We start from the raw sequence: 19,115 nt of genomic DNA, 5'->3' as shown, positions 1-19,115 counted from the left end.
GTGCTCATCAACTCGCAGAATACCCCAGAATTGGTGGTTGGGGTATTCTGGGAGCTGTAGTTCACCCAGCTTTCCAAAAAAAAAAAAAAAGACAACTCAGGTTGGGATCCACCATCCAGCAAAGCTCCAGTCTGCAGTGGTTCCCCCAACTTCAGCTGATTAGATGTCCTCAACAGAGCAATCCAAGGGCTCATATTTGATAACCATTAAGCAGGCTTAATGAAATAATTATAAGCCAGGCGCCCGAGTCCCAAGCAATCAATAGCCATGAGCTCCAAACCAGCCGTGCACCCCGGGTTTTGCCGTTTGCACTGCGGGCTACAAGGCCAGGCCCTTGGCCTCCAAATGCAATTGATGCTAAAGTTGCATTAAAACACTCCCATTGAGGGCCAGAGTAATTAATGGCGAGCAGGACACCAGAGTTTGCCAGTCGATATTCTTTATTGGCTCCATCAATCCTTCCTGGGCTCTGTCTCCCTCCCTCCCTCCCTCCCTTTTCCTTCCTTCCTTCCAGCTCCCCTTCTCTCCTTTTGCACACTATTAGCACAAGTCAATTTACTGTCAATGGGCAACCCGAGTCAAAGTGACATTAATGCACGCTCACAAAAGGCCGGCACGTGATCTGCTCACTTCACTCGCTTTCAAAATTACACGCCGCGGCCAACTCCGGAAGCTTTGTGACTTGTTAGCCCAAGCTGCGATTTTCTTTCCCCCTCCCGAGCTTCATATTTCATGTTTAAAGATTTCATCGGATGGCTGATGACAGAAATAAACTGCCCGCCCGTAGGGAAATCACTCCGAATAATAGAATTAGCAATTGTTGGGAAATCAATCCAAAGCAAGTTGACACCAGAAAAACACGGAGTGGGTTTTTTTTAGTTTTTTTAAAAATTATTATTATTTTCTCCCCATCCCCTTCGCAGGCCCTCTCTTTATGGGCGAATTAAAGGGCTGCTTTTTAATAAATCAAAGTAAATGGCAGGAATTAGAAATCACCTTTTTTTTTTTGCTGCGATCTGAATAGAATAGAATAAGAATGAATAGAATAGAATAGAATAAGAATGAATGGAATAGAATAAGAATGAATAGAATAGAATAGGAATGAATAGAATAGAATAAGAATGAATAGAATAGAATAAGAATGAATGGAATGGGATAGGATAGGATAGAAATTGGAATATAAAATAGAATAGAATAGAAATTGGAATGTAGAAGAGAACAGAAGAGAATAGGATAGGATAGAAATTGGAATATAGAATAGAATAGAAATTGGAATGTAGAATAGGATAGGATAGGATAGAAATTGGAATGTAGAACAGAACAGAAGAGGATAGGATAGGATAGAAATTGGAACATAAAATAGAATAGAATAGAAATTGGAATGTAGAATAGGATAGGATAGAATAGAAATTGGAATGTAGAACAGAATAGGATAGGATAGGATAGAAATTGGAATATAAAATAGAATAGAATAGAATAGAAATTGGAATGTAGAACAGAACAGAAGAGGATAGGATAGGATAGAAATTGGAATATAAAATAGAATAGAATAGACATTAGAATGTAGAATAGGATAGGATAGGATAGGATAGAAATTGGAATGTAGAACAGAACAGAATAGGATAGGATAGGATAGACATTGGAATGTAGAATAGAATAGAATAGAAATTGGAATGTAGAACAGAACAGAAGAGAATAGGATAGGATAGACATTGGAATGTAGAATAGAATAGGATAGGATATTGGAATAGAGAATACAATAGAATAGGATAGGATAGGATAGGATAGAATTGGTTAGGTTAGGATAGGACAGGACAGGACAGAAATTGGAATGTAGAGTAGAATAGAATAGAATAGAAATTGGAAAGTAGAATAGAACATAACAGAACAGGAAGAGAATTTTTTATTGGCCAAGTCTGATTGGACACACAAGGAATTTGTCTTCAGTGCACGAGCTCTCATTGTACACAAAAGTTATGTGATCACAGTCATCATAAAAATACATTCGGCATAAATGATAAGGTACAACACTTAGTGATAGAATCAACATAAATCATACTAGGAAACTAAATAAAACAATATAAATCGTAAAGATACAAGCAACAAGGCTATAGTCATAAGTAGAAAGATGAAAGGTAATAGGAAAGATGAGAAGAATAATGGTAAGACACTCTTACTCAATAGTTAGAAGAAATGGTAGATTTTTTCCTGGCCTTTTTGCCTTTTTTTTTTTTGCATGCAAAATCGTTGTAGGATGTAAGCTATTCCGAGTAAAGCTGCCTTTCGCAATTGACTGATAGGAAGTTTGTCAATGCCGATGGTGTTTGGGGTGCTCCAGTTGTTTTGGGATTGCACCCAGGGCACCTGTTACTATTAGCACTACCTTTGATGATGATGAATGGGCATCATTTCACAGCCAGCCAGATGTTCAGGATCAATTTGGCATTTTTGCCCCTCTATTGAGTCCTTCCCGAGGCCCTGGCCCAGGCAGAGGTTGGAGTCTGATAATGGGGAGGATTTTGCTAATAGCATCTAATGTTGGGCAGAATTATTTACTTCCCAGTCAAGTCCTAATTTAAGACGGCAATTTTCTCGCAGCTTTCTTTTGTCCCCCAGCTGAGCTATGGCTTTGAGAGACTGTTTTGCCTGTAATCTAAAATTAATGGCTCTCGACCTAATGTGGCTTGGTTGGGTGGGGAGATTGAGTAACAGGGTGGAGGGGAATTCTGACAGCTCAACCCCATCGGTTGTAGAAACACACAAGAGCCAAGAACGAAAATGCTCCCAGAGTCATAACTCACAGCCCAGCCTGTGGCGTCTTCATGAAAGAAATCTGGATGGCTAACCAGAGAGAAAGTCCATGCAATTTCCCCAATCAAGTCAAGAAACTGCTCCATTTCTTGGCTCCTCCAATAACTAAAGGCCGATAGAAGAGAATATTTGTAGCTCAAGGTTGAACTATGGCATCTTCGATGTTTTCTGAGCATGGTGGTTTTCTTGCAGACCTTTCGTGACCCAACTAGGTAGCATCATCAGTGCCAGAAGGGAGAAGGGTTGGTGCGAAGTAACCATCCTCTGCTACCAAATGTGATGTACCCGTGGGTCGTCCATGAGGCCAATGTTGAGAAAAGACACGGACACGTGTCTTTCTCGGGATGGAGCGACCAAGATTGGGGTCTGGAAGCCCCTTTTATTGAGATAGGACAAAGGCAGGAGGAGCAACAGCATGTGATTAAAGACAGCCTGTAAAAGTACAATTGCTAATCTACTGCTCAGGCAAGTTCTGTCTATATATGGTCATATCCTGGTCAGGATGTTTTGTTATGAACTATCAGGATGTTATGGAGTACTATCAGGACGTTATGTTCTGCACTATCAGGATATTAGGATGTTCCGGAGTTTGTTTCCTGTGGTTCAGCGTGGCTGCACGTGCCCTGTTATGCACTGGGTCATGGGTGACCGCCACACCTACACAAGGCAAAGGCAAAGGGTGGGCAAAGGGGGAATAGAAAGTTACAAGCTGCATGGCATTGGGAGGGGAAAGGGCATGTGGGGGAGTAGCTGGCTCACATAGTTCATGTTACATGAGTCTGCATAGTGAGTCCTGGCCATTTAGGCCGGAAAGATGTTTCTGGTGCGATGTTTTTGCATCCCTGTGTATGTGTGTTTCAGACAGCAGAAACTGCCCTGCACACATACACCCGGAATGGATTCCAACAGGTTGGGGGAGGAGCAGGAGGACTGTGGGGTCCTTGGTGCTCTCTGAACCTTGGTGATTTTCTTGTAGACCTTTCATGACCCAACTAGGTAGCACCATCAGTGTTCGAAAGGAGCGGAATTGGTAGAGTGGAGGAGGAGGAGGAGGAGGAGGACTGTAGGTTCCTTGGTGCTCTCTGAACCTTGATTGTTCTCTTCAAGATGATTTAAACAATGCCCATAACTGTTTCGATATGAAGCAATTGTTAAGTGAGCCATGCCCAATTTTGTGACCTTTTTCCCCACCATGGTTCTGTGAATCAGTGCAGTGAAGGGAATCCCGCTTTCTGCATTGACTTTGCTCGTTGGAAGCTTGATGGGAAGGTCTCAAATGATGTTGCCAAGTGCCCGGATTCTGATCGCACAACAATGGAGATGCTTCAACGGGCAATAAGTGTGAGGGCTGGTCATAAATCACTTCCTTCAGTGTCACTGTCATGTTGAAGAATTCCTAAATGATGGTCTGCCTGTTAATTCTCCATTTCCACCAGATCCTTTCCCTCTGGCTTAAGAGGGGTAAGAGCCGCAGTGGCGCAGTGGTTAGTGCGCTGCACTACTGGCTACTTCTGCGGACTATCAGCTGCCTGCACTTTGGCAGATCGAATCTCACCAGGCTCAAGGTTGACTCGGCCTTCCATCCTCCCGAACTCGGTAAAATGAGGACCCAGATAGTTGGGGACAAAATGCTGATTCTGTACCACTGAGAGAGAGCTGTAAGGCACTGCAAAGCGGTATATAAGCCTGAGGGCTATTGCTAATTTCACTTACAATTCCTGGCACTGTACTGAACTAGGATTTATTTATTTTGATCTGAAAACGCAGAATGGCACATCCCTATCTTCAAATGGGTTTCTGTGTAATAAATCCATCTAGGTTGTTGTTGTTGTTAGTTGCAAAGTCGTGTCCGACCCATCGCAAACGTTCCTCCAGGCCTTCCTGTCCTCTACCATCCTCTGGAGTCCATTGAAGCTCACGCCGGCTGCTTCGGTGACTCCATCCAGCAACCTCATTCTCTGTCGTCCCCTTCTTCTTCTTTTGCCCTCCATCTTTCCCAGCATGAGGCTCTTCTCCAGGGAGTCCTTCCTTCTCATTGGCCAAAGGATTTGTGTTTCCTCTTCAGAATCTGGCTGTCAGGCCTGCAATTATTTTCCTTTTAGAATTTTGGCCTGCCCCACTTTCTCTTATTTCATTATGCTGTTTCATTAGTTTAGTTGTTGGGAGGGGGGAATAGACAGGAGTAGGATTGTGGAATGTGTTGTTGTCATTCTCTTCCAGAAGACCAAAGTCATCTTTTGTCTCCGCACTTTTACACCTGACCAGAAGCAGCTGGGTGGAGAGGACAGCGTGGAAGAAGAAGATTGGACCATGTGATGGATTTGTGGTTGTGGGGACAAGATCATGAACTTTTAACTGAGTGGAACCCCAGGAAGCTCTTTAGAATTGGGATTTCACAGATGTGCTAAGATGTCTGATTTATTAAATTGGAACTTTAAGGATCGTTTTGCCTTGGACTCTGATTTAATTCTACACGATACTTGGAATGCTGACACTGGCCTTCTAAAGAGCCGTCAGGGTGGATCTCCTCTAGGACTGACCTGTTTGATTGCCTGGCAGTCCAAGGGACTCGCAGGAGTCTTCTCCAGCACCAGAGTTCAAAGGCCTCCATTCTTTGGCTCTCAGCCTTCCTTATGGTCCAAATTTCACAGCCATCCATTGCAACTGGGAAAACCAGAGCCTTGACTAGACGCACTTTTGTTGGCAGGGTGATGTCTCTGCTTTTTAGCATGCTGTGTAGGTTTGCCTTAGCTTTCCTCCCCAGGAGCAAGTGTCTTGACAGTAGTAGAATCTACAATAGTTTAACTCAGAAAAGTAGGAGGCTGCAGAAAAAGCTAAAGAACTTTGTTGTGGATGAAAGAAAAGGGGGGAAATCGCTTAATGCCTCTTCTGCTCCTGCCGATATTCAGATTCTCCATAGCTAATCCCCCGCAGATTCATTTCCTTGGCATTTTATTTCTTTACAAAAAGGGAGGCAGGAAAAAGGTTTATTTATTTAAAAAAAAAAATACTAGGAAAAGGCTTCCATAAATTAACAACGGCTGACCTCTGGTGGACGAAAGCAGCATTTGGGCCTGAACTGTTGCAACTGGATTAAACCAGCTGGACACCTTCATTTCTGAGCAATTTAAGTAGGCCTGTACAGCACAGGGAATCCTCAGTTTAGGACCACCCACAATTAGGGACAGAATTATCAGTCGTTAAGGAAGATAATTGAATCACAAAGATTGTACAATTCCCCCCCCCCCCCCCCCATCGATTGTGCTTGCTAGAAGCTAGCCGGGAGGGTTAGGGTTTGATGATGGGTCCGTGGGGGATGCTGTGATGGTCACAAGGGTGAGGACCAGTCGTTAAGTCATTTTTTCCCCCAGTGTTGCTGCAACTTCCAAGCCGTTGCTAAATGAACGGTTGTAAATTGAGGTCTGCATGTCCCAACATGGGACAGGACCTGGTTTGGGCTTAGAAGCTAGACTGGGAGAAACAAAAATTCGGGACAAAGGAAATGGCTCAAAACTCAGAATAACGAAGAGTTGGAAGGGACCTTGGAGGTCTTCTAGTCCAACCCATATTTCAAACGGCTGTCCTATCTCTTCTTAAAAACCTCCAGTGTTGGAGCACTCACAACTTCTGAAGACAAGTTGCTCCACTGATTGGACATAAAATTTCTCATTTCTAATTTGTTTCTCTCCTTGATTAGTTTCCACCCATTGCTTCTTGTCCTGCCCTCAGATGCTTTGGAGAATAGTTTGACTCCCCCTCTTCTTTGTGGCAGCTCTTCAAATATTGGAGCACTGCTATCCTGTCACCCCTTAGTCCTTCTTTTAATTAAACTAGACATAATTCCACCAACCGTTCTTATGTTTTAGCCTCCAGTTCACCCTAAATTACTGTATTTTATGGAGTATTTTTGAAGTTCCACAAAGTCATTCCCACTTGTGGCTACAGGGAATTCAGCAGCAAATTTCTAAAATCCCGTTTAGATTCTATTTAATCATCTTGCTTGTTCATGCATTTCAAGTTATGTGTATTGATCTAGCACCAAGAATTCTATCTAGGTAGGTAGAAATGACGCAGTTCCAAGCACAAGAAGAGATGTTGCAAAAATGGATGCAAACCATTTTCTATTTGTTCCCGCTTTGAACTTCCTTGGGACTCCCATTATGTGAAAAAAATTCCAAACCAAAAGCAAGATATAAATGTGGAATGCCTCTCGCCATGAAATTTGAATGTCACCAAAACAGAGGATTGATGTTTTCTAAGGGGTGTAGGGGACCTTATCTGTGACTCTGTATCTATTCTCTAATTTGGAGCATGCCATGAAATTCCCATTCATACATTTATCGCATCTTGGATAGATTTGGTATTCCAATTCCAGTTCTTATAATCCCATTCATTGGAAATGAAGCTTCATTGGAAATCCATCCCAAAACTGGTTAATTTACTTTACTATAGTCAATCTGCTTTTTTCAGACTAACACAAAGGGGGAACAAGAAAGCTTTCTTTTCTCAACAAAATGTGCAAAGTTGAAATTTATTCTCCCAACTGCAGCCCAGTGAAACCAAACCGCTTCCTGCTCAAATCAGGCAGGTTGATCCCTATTGCCCAATTTCAAGTGAACTTGACCCAGCATTGCACACATTTATGGCTCTACCACCACCTTATCTCGGTTTGGCAGTTCTACCCAAATCATGCACTATGGAGTTTTTATCTGCAGCCCGAGATCCTTAGTATTGTGGCCTTTTCTGATAAGGTGAACAGCAAAGCATCTCCTCCCATTTTGTTATCCCAATCTAGATCAGTTTGTCAAAGCTTCAACCTGTGCGGATTTCAATTCCCAGAATTCTTTTGACAGTATGGCTTCACGGCTGGCTAGGGAATTCTGAATGAAGTTTAAGCCAACTTTGAGAAACGCAGACCAAGATTTATGGAGGTTCTCAGTCATCCAGGTCATGGCTGTCCCAAAGGTGCTTTTTCGAGAGGCAAATGGGACTTTCTGATTATTATTTTTTTTGAAGACGCTCCACTTCTCATCCAAGCAGCTTCTGAAGAGCTGAACAAGCTTCTTGGATTGAGAAGTGAAAAGTCTTCAAAAAATATATATCAAGAAAGTCCGTTTGCCTCTTGAAAAAGCACCTTTGGGACAACCACGACCCATGGATGGCTGCACAGCCCAACTGCCAGTACCATTCATTTAACGTCAGGGGTAGAACTTTCCTTAACCCTTAACCACAGACCCGAGGTCATAAGGAACACAAGTTTTCCAAAGTGTTTTGGAACACCTATTTTTAAGAAATGGACTGTTCTGGTGACAAATAGAATTTATGAAATTTGTTAGTTTGATCAATAAATGAAAATTGAAAAAAGCAACAAAGATGATTAGGGGACTGGAGACTAAAACATATGAAGAACGGTAAATGGGTATGTCTAGTTCAGTGTTTTTCAACCTTGGCAACTTGAAGATTGCTGGCTGGGGAATTCTGGGAGTTGAAGTCCAGACATCTTCAAGTTGCCAAGGTTGAAAAGCACTGGTCTAGTTTAATGAAAAGAAGGACCAGGGGAGACATGATAGCAGTCTTCCAATATCTCAGGGGCTGCCACAAAGATTTGGGAGTCAAACTATTCTCCAAGGCACCTGAGGGTAGAACAAGAAGCAATGGGTGGAAACTAATCAAGGAGAGAAGCAACTTAGAACTGAGGGGAAATTTCCTGACAGTTGGAACAATTAATCAGTGGAACAGAAGTTGCCTCCAGAAGTTGTGAATGCCCCAGCACTGGAAGTCTTTAAGATGATATTGGATAGCCATTTGTCTGAAACGGTATAGGGTTTCCTGACTGAGCAGGGAGTTGGACTTAGAAGACCTCCAAGATCCCTTCCAACTCTTGTTATTGTATTGTAACTGTACAAAGTAAATTTAACAACATACCCCCACCTATCATTTTCATAGATTAAGAAAATTGTATGAGCAGTCATTATGACCTCACATCTATAATAGCGTAGCCGAAACAGTAAGTCTGTGGTTAAAGGTTAAAAGTGGCCAAAGCAAGGTTTAAAAAAAAAAAAAGCAGACACGTTCCACGTTGCCAATTAAATAAGTTTTATTGGGATTGGAGTTACATGTTCACTTGTTCCTCGTACAGTACTCATACTGGTAAAGTGCAATGTTTTCTCCCCTTTTCCCTGTGCACATAAAGTATCAAGAATGCCCTTGTCACTGTCTTCAGTCCTTCAAGTTCTGAAGGTGGCCCCCCCTCCGTGGGAGTGCCCACGTTATGGGACCCTTCAGTCAACCTCCTCAATGGTTGGTCCAGATGATGCTCCTCCGGAGGGGGGTGCGCCACCCCCAGGGAAGCTGCCCGGCATACCCCCGGGCATCCCTCCAGCACTCTGGTAGAGTTTGGTTACGATGGGATTGCAGACCTTCTCCAGTTCTTTCTGCTGGTGTTCAAATTCTTCCTTCTCGGCAGTCTATAAAGATAGAGGGGAGGGAAGGAGAAACGGGTTAAAACCTCAGGAAGGTGGATAGGATTGCAATTTTGAGAAGATATTTTAGAAACTACCAGCAAGTTAAAATATTCATGGCTGGGAGAGACATGGGAACAAAATCAGCCCAATGAATAGGCATAGCAACTGTCAGCCAATGGGAGCTTAAACAGATCCGAATTTTTGTGCAGAGAATTGAAACAGAAACAGTCTGCTGCTCTGAGAAGTAAACTAGCACTCTGGGTTTGTCTACTGAAAATGAATCTAATTGCTTGGCTGTGGTTCTCCTGCCTTGTGTTTACTTGGAAGAACCACCTGTTGGTATTGTACATTTATCCATCTATTCTTATGTTATATAAAGACATTAATGAATCCTGCTGCATTCAGTTATCTCGTGAGCTTCTGGATTTGAATTTATGCAACAAACCCTGACACAGCATCCTATTGATCTCTTAATTAGTGTTGCTGGGTCTCAAGTAATGGCTCAGAAAAAGGTAAAACCTTGTAACTTTCTTGAGGGAGAGGGGCCAGGTCCAAAATTCAGCCGTTTTCAACGCAATTGGAAATAAATGTGATAATTAACTACGAAAGGGTCGCTCAGACATCCAAGGAAGGAATTCTGGCCAACATAGGTCTTTCAAACCTTCTGGTGGAAACTACGAATGGTTTTGGAACCTTCATCCTTGCGACCCTTCGAAGTTATTCCCTTCTTCTTTTGACAACCAATGATGCCAATAAGCCTCAGCCAAGAATGTCGCCCCCCCCCCGTTTTGCCACGAACCTGATTTTTATCCAGCCAGTTGATGATTTCGTTGCATTTGTCCAAGATCTTCTGCTTATCGTCATCATTGATCTTCCCTTGCAGCTTCTCATCCTCCACGGTGGCCTTCATGTTGAAAGCGTAGGACTCTAGGGAGTTCTTGGATGACACCTTGTCTCTCTGCTTCTCGTCCTCCGCCTTGTACCTCTCGGCTTCTTGGACCATACGCTCAATGTCTTCCTTGCTGAGGCGGCCTATGGAAAGAACAAGGATCATTAACAACTCGTTTCCTTCCATGTCAAGACACCTAAAGAACCATGGTGGTGCAGTGGTTACAGCACAGTAGTGCAGACTACTTCTGCGGATTCCTGGATGCCAGAAGTTTAGCAGTTTGAATCTCAAGGTTGACTCAGCCTCCCAGCCTTCTGAGGTGGGTAAAATGAGGAGCCAGATTGTTGGGGGAAAGAGACTGACTCTGTTAGTAAACAGCTTAGAGGGCTGTAAAAACACTGTGAAGGGGTAGAAGTGCTATTGCTAATATAGTGAAGTCCAAATTGTGGTACTGTGTTCGAAGCAAAGCCGTTCCTGAGTATTTGAATGTGACTGGTGGACCAAGAGCTAAACTTGTTAATCAAGCAGTTTTATTCATGCTGCCCAGTTTTGGCTGGGCTAAGGAGCAGCTTTCTAAGGACCGCTGAATATGTCAAGGCGAATAAAATCCAGGAAAGTCCTCGACTTACAACAGTTCATTGAGTGACTGTAAAAAGTTACGACTTATGGCCATTTTTCAATGGTGGTGAAAAATGGCGGACTTCCAAGCAATGAATGAATGAGCTAGACGGGACCTTTGAGGTCCTCTAGTCCAGCCCGCTGCTCAAGCAGAACCTATACCAGAGGTGAGCAACCCATGGCTCTGGAGCCACATGTGACTTGTGTTTTTTTTTGGGGGGGGGGTGGGGGGAAGCAGGGCGCACCAGGAGGAGACTCTATAGGCAAGGGGTGGGTTTTCCGGTCAGCTCCACAATTGATAGGGCTTTAGGCCACTAAAACCTGGCTGTTCCTGGGGCTGTTGACCCCAAAATATGGTCCAGCCCCACTTGGAATGGAGTGTGCATGGTGTGTTCCTTTCTTTCCTTCTATTCTTTTTGATTTGTATTGTTAGCCGCCCGGAGTCCCACGGGATTGGGCGGCGTACAAATGCTATTAAACTTTCGGTTAGGATAGATAAGAGGAAAAAGGACGTCATGTTAGGAGGAGACTATGGTGGGGAAAACCGGGCTTCTGGTTGGCTCCAGAATTGAGTGGGGGGCTTTGGTTTAGGACCTTTGTGGCTCTTTTTGAGTGTTTAAGGTTGCCAACCCCTGACCTATGTCATTATTAAAATAAGTGGCTGTAGACTCTTCTTTAAAACATTCAGTGACAGAATATTCGGCCCACAACATCTGGAGGAAAATCTGCTCGATCGTCTCTCTTTATGGAGCACTCACCTTTATCATTGGTGATGGTGATCTTGTTCTCCTTGCCAGTGCTCTTATCAACCGCCGAAACGTTGAGGATGCCATTGGCATCAATATCAAAGGTGACCTCAATCTGAGGGACACCCCTTGGAGCTGGAGGGATGCCCGTCAGTTCAAACTTGCCCAGCAAGTTGTTGTCCTTGGTCATTGCTCTCTCCCCCTCATACACCTGAAAAGGCAGGCAGGAAAAAAAGGGGGAGGTTTAGACAGGCCTGAGCTGAATTCCAATTGTGGGCAGTTTCCCCACTGATGAGAAATGCTAACTCTTAACGAATTAGAAATAAGTACAATGATAGAATATTATTTACTGTAAGCAATAGTATGGTAAGATGGCATAAAAGTATAAAATAAAATCTTTAGAACGATACAGTTGGAGTTTGGAGTTTATTCAATTTGTAGGCCGCCCTATTCCCCGAAGGGACTCAGGGCGGCTGAACATATATAGGATTTGTTAGAAATATGGAAACAATAGATATGAACAGGATACTGAATGAACAGTATCAACCTAAATGGAACTAGGAGGTATAATATGTGCATTGTAAAAAATTCTGGATACAACCACTGATACAGCTGTTGCAAAGTTGAAACTGTGATGTAAAATGGGGAAAAAAAACCTGCACAACAAAAATACTTTAAAGAGAAAAGCCTTTGTCCCCATTTTTGAAGTCTAGCCAGACCGTTACAAGATGGAAGTTGTACATCCAGCTACTAGAAATATCTATTAATAAGCTGACTCCAATTTCCCAGTTCTTAGTGCTTTAAAGAGATGCAGCCCTGATAATTGGTCGCTCAGACATCCAAGGAAGGTAATTTAAGCCAACATTGGTTTTTTTCAACCTCTGGTGGAAACTACGAATGGTTTTGGAACCTTCATCATTGCAACCAAACCTTGGTCTGTGCACATACACACACACACACCCCTTGAGGAAGTGCCAAGAGGAAATGAACGGCATGGCCTCTTTTAAGCACATTTCAGCAATCGTGGAGAACTGATTCTCCCCCCATTCACAAAGACGGCTGTGGCTTTCGCGTACCTGAATCAGCACCCCTGGCTGGTTATCAGAATACGTGGTGAAAGTTTGTGTCTGCTTGGTGGGGATGGTGGTGTTGCGTTTGATTAGGACCGTCATAACCCCACCAGCGGTCTCGATACCCAGCGAGAGGGGAGTCACGTCCAGCAACAGGAGATCTTGCACGTTTTCAGATTTGTCCCCAGAGAGAATTGCAGCTTGAACGGCTAAGGAAATAAAGAGATATTAACATGAGCATCCTATTCAAAAATGCCCCCAAGTTTATCCCAAGAGACAAATTTTGCTTGCTCGCATAAGCTTCGCTCCTTATTAAATTTGAACGACTCCTTTGGATAAGCTAATAGAAATTACACCTATAGATTGTTACAAGAGTTACTGTGTTTTTCCATTTCTCATGTAGTTTTTTTGTAGTAAGCACACTAACCACCATTGTGCAGAAACCAGCTTGTTAGGAGTAATAAAAGAACAGGAAACGCATCACAGGAACAAGAGAGATGAAACTTAAAGAGTGGCAATGTGATTACGGAAACAACTACAATAGAGGGGAAGGATAGAGCTGCATGTTAAGGTAAGAGACTCAACTGGCATAAGCGGCCTTCTCTTCAGCCTGTGTATAAGGCGCACACCTCAATTTTCAAATCAGTGTTTTAAAGAAAAAGTAGCATCTTATACACAGAAAAATACGGTATCTAACATTAAGGGAGCTGTGTTAACGCAGCAGGCACCAACTCTGCAAAATGTTTGACGGTTTGCCGAATGGCAAGATGGAATTGCATCCCCATTACCTGCACCGTAGGCTACGGCTTCATCGGGGTTGATGCTCTTGTTGAGTTCTTTGCCGTTGAAGAAATCCTGAAGGAGTTTCTGGATCTTGGGAATCCGGGTGGAGCCGCCAACCAGCACGATGTCGTGCACCTGAGATTTATCCAGCTTGGCGTCCCGCAGCGCCTTCTCCACGGGGTCCAGCGTGCCGCGGAACAGGTCGGCGTTCAGCTCTTCGAAGCGCGCTCGGGTGATGGAGGTGTAGAAATCGATGCCCTCGTAGAGGGAGTCGATCTCGATGCTGGCCTGAGTGCTGGAGGACAGGGTGCGCTTGGCCCGCTCGCAGGCGGTGCGCAGACGGCGGACGGCCCGCTTGTTTTCGCTGATGTCCTTCTTGTGCTTCCGCTTGAACTCGGTGATGAAATGGTTGACCATGCGGTTGTCGAAGTCTTCGCCCCCCAGGTGGGTGTCTCCCGCCGTCGACTTCACCTCAAAGATGCCGTCCTCGATCGTCAGGATGGAGACGTCGAAAGTGCCCCCGCCCAGATCGAAGATCAGCACATTCCTCTCAGCACCAACCTGGGGGATAAGGAAAAGGGGTCAAACCCAGAAGTGAACTGGCTGAGGTCATCTTGGCCGATTCATGGTTACCAGAAGGCCGGGGGGGGGGGGGGGGGGGAGATTAAGATAGCTCAAGCTTGGCCCCGTTGAAACCTTGTGGGAACCAAGGACATTTCAAGAGGTGGCTGGAAAGGAGGAGGAGGAGTAGAGTAACTAAGCAACCGGCCAGCCACCTCTATTAGACAATGTGACTGGTGACTTGAGGGGGAAGGGGAAAACTTTTCAATTAGGTAGAAAGTGTGGGAACTTTCAGAGTCGCTTTCAACCACTCACTTTTTTGTCCAAGCCGTAAGCAATCGCAGCTGCGGTTGGCTCATTAATAATTCGGAGCACGTTGAGACCAGCAATGGTTCCGGCATCTTTTGTAGCTTGGCGCTGGGAGTCATTGAAGTAAGCCGGGACTGTGACCACGGCATTTGTAACAGTCTAGAGGGGGGGAAAAAAACAAGTTATATAAGAGCGGGGAAACAGCTTTTTAAGAGGCGTAAACTTCCTGGCTGAGGAATTCTGGGAGTTGAAGTTCTACACCCCCTTAAAAGTTGATAAAAACAGTGCCGCAACTTTGCGTTGTGACTCTGCTTTCCCCATTCCGCTCGAAGAGCTCACCTTTCCTAAATAGGCCTCTGCAATCTCCTTCATTTTTGTTAGCACCATTGAAGAAATTTCTTCGGGGTAAAAGCTTTTGCATTCTGCTTTGTATTCCACTTGGACTTTAGGTCTGCCGGCATCGTTCACCACCGTGAAAGGCCAATGCTTCATGTCTGACTGAACTACGGCGTCATCAAATCGGCGGCCGATCAGACGCTTGGCATCTATTAGTGAAGATGTTATAGTTAAAACTTAAAACTGCTCCTTAAATTTCTTTATTACTTGTTTTCAAAAGAAATCTATTTAAAATGTGCTAATTAAAACAAATGTTGCTCAAGGTTTAACTGCACCTCTTAAAATCAAGCCAACGTTGCAAAATTTTGTGGTTTTATAATTGACAAAGGTGGGGAACCAACCAAACTCTTGAAATATTCAATTATGAGAGTAGTTAAGAGTGCAGTACCGCAGGCTACTTCTGCTGACTGACAGCAGTTTGGCAGTTCAAGTCCCACTGGTTCCCAGATTGTTGGGGGTGGGTGGGAAGAGGCTGATTCTAAACCGCTTAGGCACTGGTAAAGCGGCATATAAGTCTAAGTGCTATAAATGAAGTTGCCACTGCTTCAGCGAACAGAAATCAGATTGCCACTTTTAGCAATCAAATGTTAGAATAGTGTGAACATTGGTTACTGCAATTATCTGTATAAGGGTTCCCAACAGGGGGTGTGAAAACATGGGTTTAAAAGTTTCAAAAATTGTGTACATGCCTGTGATTATTATTTATAATTTGTGGGGTATAGAAAAGGTTGGGAGTTCCCAAACTATATTGATTGTTGCAAACAATGAAAAGCTGAAGGCCTTTTTTAGGCAGCCTATTTATATGTAAAAAGGCAGGCCTCCCTGTCCTTTTAAATGCTTCAATTTTTCCTACACGGTAACCCCTTTTTCTTGGGACATGTCTCCTTACCGAAGACTGTGTTTGTGGGATTCATTGCCACTTGGTTCTTTGCAGCATCACCAATCAACCTCTCGGTATCTGTGAACGCCACGTAGCTTGGCGTAGTCCTGTTGCCCTGGTCATTGGCGATGATTTCCACCTTGCCATGTTGGAAGACCCCAACGCAGGAATAGGTGGTGCCCAGATCAATCCCAACGGATGGTCCCTTAGACATGGTGAACTGCAAAGATTAAAAAAGACAAAATTAGTTCATTCGGAGAGAACCATGCCTCTTGTCCCTCACCTAAAGCAGCGTGGGGCACCTAAGAAGAGGTCAGGGACTTCAATTCCATAGGATTCCCAGGCAGCAATGCAACCCGTTAAATCAAACTTTGCACCTTTTTAAAAATGTCTGGACTTCAACTCCTAGTATTTCCCCCAGTCAAGACGATTGGGGCTGGCTGGGAAATTCTGAGCGTTGCAGTCCAAGACCTCTTAAAAAAAGGACAAAGCTTGGTTGAAACCATCTTGACTTCGAGTCCCTCTTTCAATGAAGTTGAAAATTTTTAATTTTTAAAAAAAAATTTATGTAATCTATCAGAATGCACAAAGCAACTATTGAATTCTACTGCTTAGTGCAATATGAATGCAACATCAGGGGTTTTCAATTCAATTGCATGGAATGTGAAGGTTTTTTAAATTTTTATAATTATAATGTACACCCAAGATGGCATTTAATTTGGTTATACCAGGTGCAGTGAACAATAAAAGTAAAACTAAACTCACCTAAATCCCGCCCGGCCCACCTTTCCCATCTTGCAAAGTAGGCAAACCCCTTCATGGATTACTGGCTTGTCGTGGGCTTGCGTAACTCAATGAAGCTATGAACTATGGCGCAAGACCCACAGGTTCTAGCAGATAGCATTGACAAAACCTGCTCCACTGGAGAAGGAAATGGCAACCCACTCCAGTATTTGTGCATTGAGGCTTTTGAACTCTGGTGCTGGAGAAGACTCCTGCATTGAGTCCCTTGGACTGCAGTCAGTCCTAGAGGAGATCCACCCTGACTGCTCTTTAGGCGGCCAGATCCTGAAGAGGAAACTCAAAGACTTTGGCCACCTAATGAGAAGGGAAGGACTCCCTGGAGAAGAGCCTCATGCTGGGAAAGATTGAGGGCAAAAGAAGAAGGGGGCGACAGAGGAGGTGGCTGGATGGAGTCACTGAATCAGCCAGCGTGAGCTTAAATGGACTCCAGGAAGGCCTGGAGGAACGTTGTCCATGGGGTCGCAATGAGTTGGACGCAACTTTGCAACTAGACAAAAAAAGAAAAATAAATATCCAACCCTCCCTGGAGCAGCCCATTAAAAACAGGGGAGCAATTTTCATAAACTCGGGAGAACAGGCAACAATTCCATTCCTTTTGTCCCCCCTTGAATGGAGTTTCATTCATTCATCAGTGGGAGCGACCACGTGGCAGCGCCCCTGGGAAGGAAGCCCCGTGGAAGGGAGGGAAGGCGGGGCTTGGGCCGAACCACGTGCTGCGGCGGCGCGGGGACCGGAAGAGCGCGCTGCTGAGCACGTGCCAGCGAGAGCAAGCAGCCGGCAGCCCCAGGGCGCTTCTCCCGCCCCCGCGGGAGCTGCTGCTGCTGCTTCTTCTCTTCCTCCCCCCGCCTCGAAAGCCGACGAGGACAGCAAAGGTCGTTCATAAAAGCCCTCTTTTCCCCCCTCCACCGGGCCCCAATTTCCTTCCCTTGTTCTAAACCTCGCCTGCTTTTCCCCTTTACAGCCGCATCGCTTAATGCCCATTGAAAGCATTTAAATGGGGGGGGGGAGATATATAACAAGGCTGCGTTTTCCTGCACCGTTTAATGCCCATTGAAAGTATTAAAAGCGGAGGGGGGGAAAGAGATATAGCAAGGCTTCTTCCTGCATCGCTTAATGCCCACTGAAAGAATTAAAAGGGGGAAAGAAATATAAGCAAGGCTGCGTTTTCCTGCAATCGCTTATCGACCATTGAAAGCATTAAAGGGGGAGGGGAGAAATATAGCAAGGCTGCGTTTTCCTGCGTTCCTCGCTGGCTTTAAGCTTCCTCAATGGAGGGTGAAGAGCAGCAGCCTTCCTTCCCCGAGAGAAAAGGAGAGGATTTATAGCCCAGGATTCAACTTGGGGGGAAGGGAGAGAAAGAAAAAGCAGCTTGGCGGGTTTTTTTTTCTTGCAGACGTTGCGTTACCCAACTCGGTGACATCATCCGGGCAAGAGGGGGGGGGGAAGGAAGGTGGAGTTTGCGGAGAGAAAGGAGGGGGGGAGAATAAAGATCATGGGGTCCTTGGTGCTTCCTAAGCATGGTTTTTTTTTCTCGTTTCCTGAGTGCGAACTAGGTGGCCTCATCGGGGCTAGAAAGAACGAGCCTTGCGCTGCGTTATGTAGTGGATATTTCATAGGGTTAACCCCCCCCCACCCTTCTTAGCACGGATATTACCTAACCGGGTCACGGAACGTAAGCAAGAGGAGCACCAAGCAGCCCAAGAAACCCTTTCCTCCCCCACTAATATGGCTTGACTCCCCCCGTCCCCAAACCCAGGCGACAAAAGGAGATGTTAATCGCCTTAACTGCTATGAGCTAAAAGGAGGGGGGGCGCAAAAGCAGCAATTTCCAACGCTTTGGCCAAATGATTTTCAAGTAGGGTGGGGTGGGGGGATTAAAAAGCCTTTTTGGGGGAAAAAGAGGGGGCGCTGAAAAGCAAGTCCTACAGCAATGCGATGCAATGCAACTTCCCAACTCAGGTTCTTCCCCCCCCCCCCGCTTCTTTGCAGGCAAACCTTCCCCCAAGCATCTGCCTCCTTTTATTGCGAGGTTTCAGACAAAGGCTCGGCCAGGAAGGGAGGCAGGAAGAAGAGGGAGGGGGGGGGGTAGGAAGACGATCCAGGCCGGGAAAATGCAGGTCACCTTGAGAAGCAGCGAAGGGAAGGCGGGGGGAAGGTTCACTTTAAGAATTCAAAAGCATTGCTGCTTCTTTCCTTCCAAGCCTGCAAGAAGAAGAAGAAGAAAAAAAGGGGGAAATAAGAATTACCTGTTTCGCCCGCGCGGACCAATCGAGACCAAAGGTGCCACGAGACCGGCCAGAATAGAAAGCGGCTTTCCCGGGCCGGCCCCGGACCTTATATACCTCTGGAGAACCTTCCAGAAGAGTTACGCCTCTTTCCGGCTACCCAGCCAATCCCCTAGGCCCGCAGGCCGGCCTTCCGCCAATGGCCGCCGCCGCCCGTGACGTAACAAAGGCGGGGGGAGGAAGAGGGCGGGTCAGGGAGGCGCGTGAGTCAAGGGGAGCCGGCCGGCTTTTTTTTCCACCCCCTTCTTTCTTCCTCTTTCCTTTTTTCTAGAACGTTCATCCCTCCCAGAGCGCGCGGGACGGAGGAAAAAGAGGCGGTCTCGAACTCGATGACGTCTCCGGGAGCCAATGGCTTTCCCTCACGGCGCGCTTTATTTGCATAAACAAGCGAGACAAAGGGAACGAGAAAGAGAGGACGCTCGACGCCTCGGGTTGCTCTTCCCTTTGTGTTCCGAGCGGGAGCCAATCGCTTCCCAGAGTGGCGTTCCACGATTTGCAT

General features: G+C 45.2%; 1 protein-coding gene and 2 non-coding genes across 3 annotated transcripts; all 3 read right to left on the bottom strand.

Annotated features, from left to right (window-relative positions):
- Nucleotides 1–8,890: 8,890 nt before the first annotated feature.
- On the bottom strand, nucleotides 8,891–18,672 carry HSPA8 (heat shock protein family A (Hsp70) member 8). The gene is made up of 9 exons (XM_087706408.1): nucleotides 18,578–18,672; nucleotides 15,537–15,747; nucleotides 14,591–14,796; nucleotides 14,258–14,410; nucleotides 13,387–13,942; nucleotides 12,605–12,807; nucleotides 11,541–11,739; nucleotides 10,075–10,307; nucleotides 8,891–9,278 (listed from the first exon to the last, which is right to left on the bottom strand). The coding sequence occupies exons 2-9, from the start codon at nucleotides 15,739–15,741 to the stop codon at nucleotides 9,093–9,095; spliced, it is 1,941 nt and encodes a 646-aa protein (XP_087562534.1). The 5' UTR covers nucleotides 15,742–15,747; nucleotides 18,578–18,672; the 3' UTR covers nucleotides 8,891–9,092.
- On the bottom strand, nucleotides 9,887–9,982 carry LOC148049000 (small nucleolar RNA SNORD14). Its single transcript, XR_015695708.1, has one exon. It is a non-coding gene; the product is annotated as a small nucleolar RNA SNORD14 (small nucleolar RNA).
- LOC148048999 (small nucleolar RNA SNORD14) lies at nucleotides 12,356–12,452 on the bottom strand. The gene has a single exon (XR_015695752.1). It is a non-coding gene; the product is annotated as a small nucleolar RNA SNORD14 (small nucleolar RNA).
- Nucleotides 18,673–19,115: the final 443 nt, after the last annotated feature.

Source organism: Thamnophis sirtalis, unplaced genomic scaffold (assembly GCF_051295495.1).
Source record: "Thamnophis sirtalis isolate CommonGarterSnake01/CBP01778 unplaced genomic scaffold, rThaSir2_p1.2 scaffold_2, whole genome shotgun sequence".
Taxonomy (NCBI): domain Eukaryota; kingdom Metazoa; phylum Chordata; class Lepidosauria; order Squamata; family Natricidae; genus Thamnophis; species Thamnophis sirtalis.
This window is presented reverse-complemented; position numbering and strand designations above follow the sequence as displayed.

What these genes read in the sequence shown, in the direction of transcription:
- HSPA8 (XM_087706408.1), bottom strand. Translation starts at nt 15,741, where the DNA reads ATGTCTAAGGGACCATCCGTTGGGATTGATCTGGGCACCACCTATTCC. An exon ending in AGCCGTAGCCTACGGTGCAG is followed by an intron (nt 12,808 to 13,386) that starts GTAATGGGGATG and finishes TTATTTCCTTAG; the next exon opens with CCGTTCAAGCTGCAATTCTC. An exon ending in CACCATCACCAATGATAAAG is followed by an intron (nt 10,308 to 11,540) that starts GTGAGTGCTCCA and finishes TTCTTTCCATAG; the next exon opens with GCCGCCTCAGCAAGGAAGAC.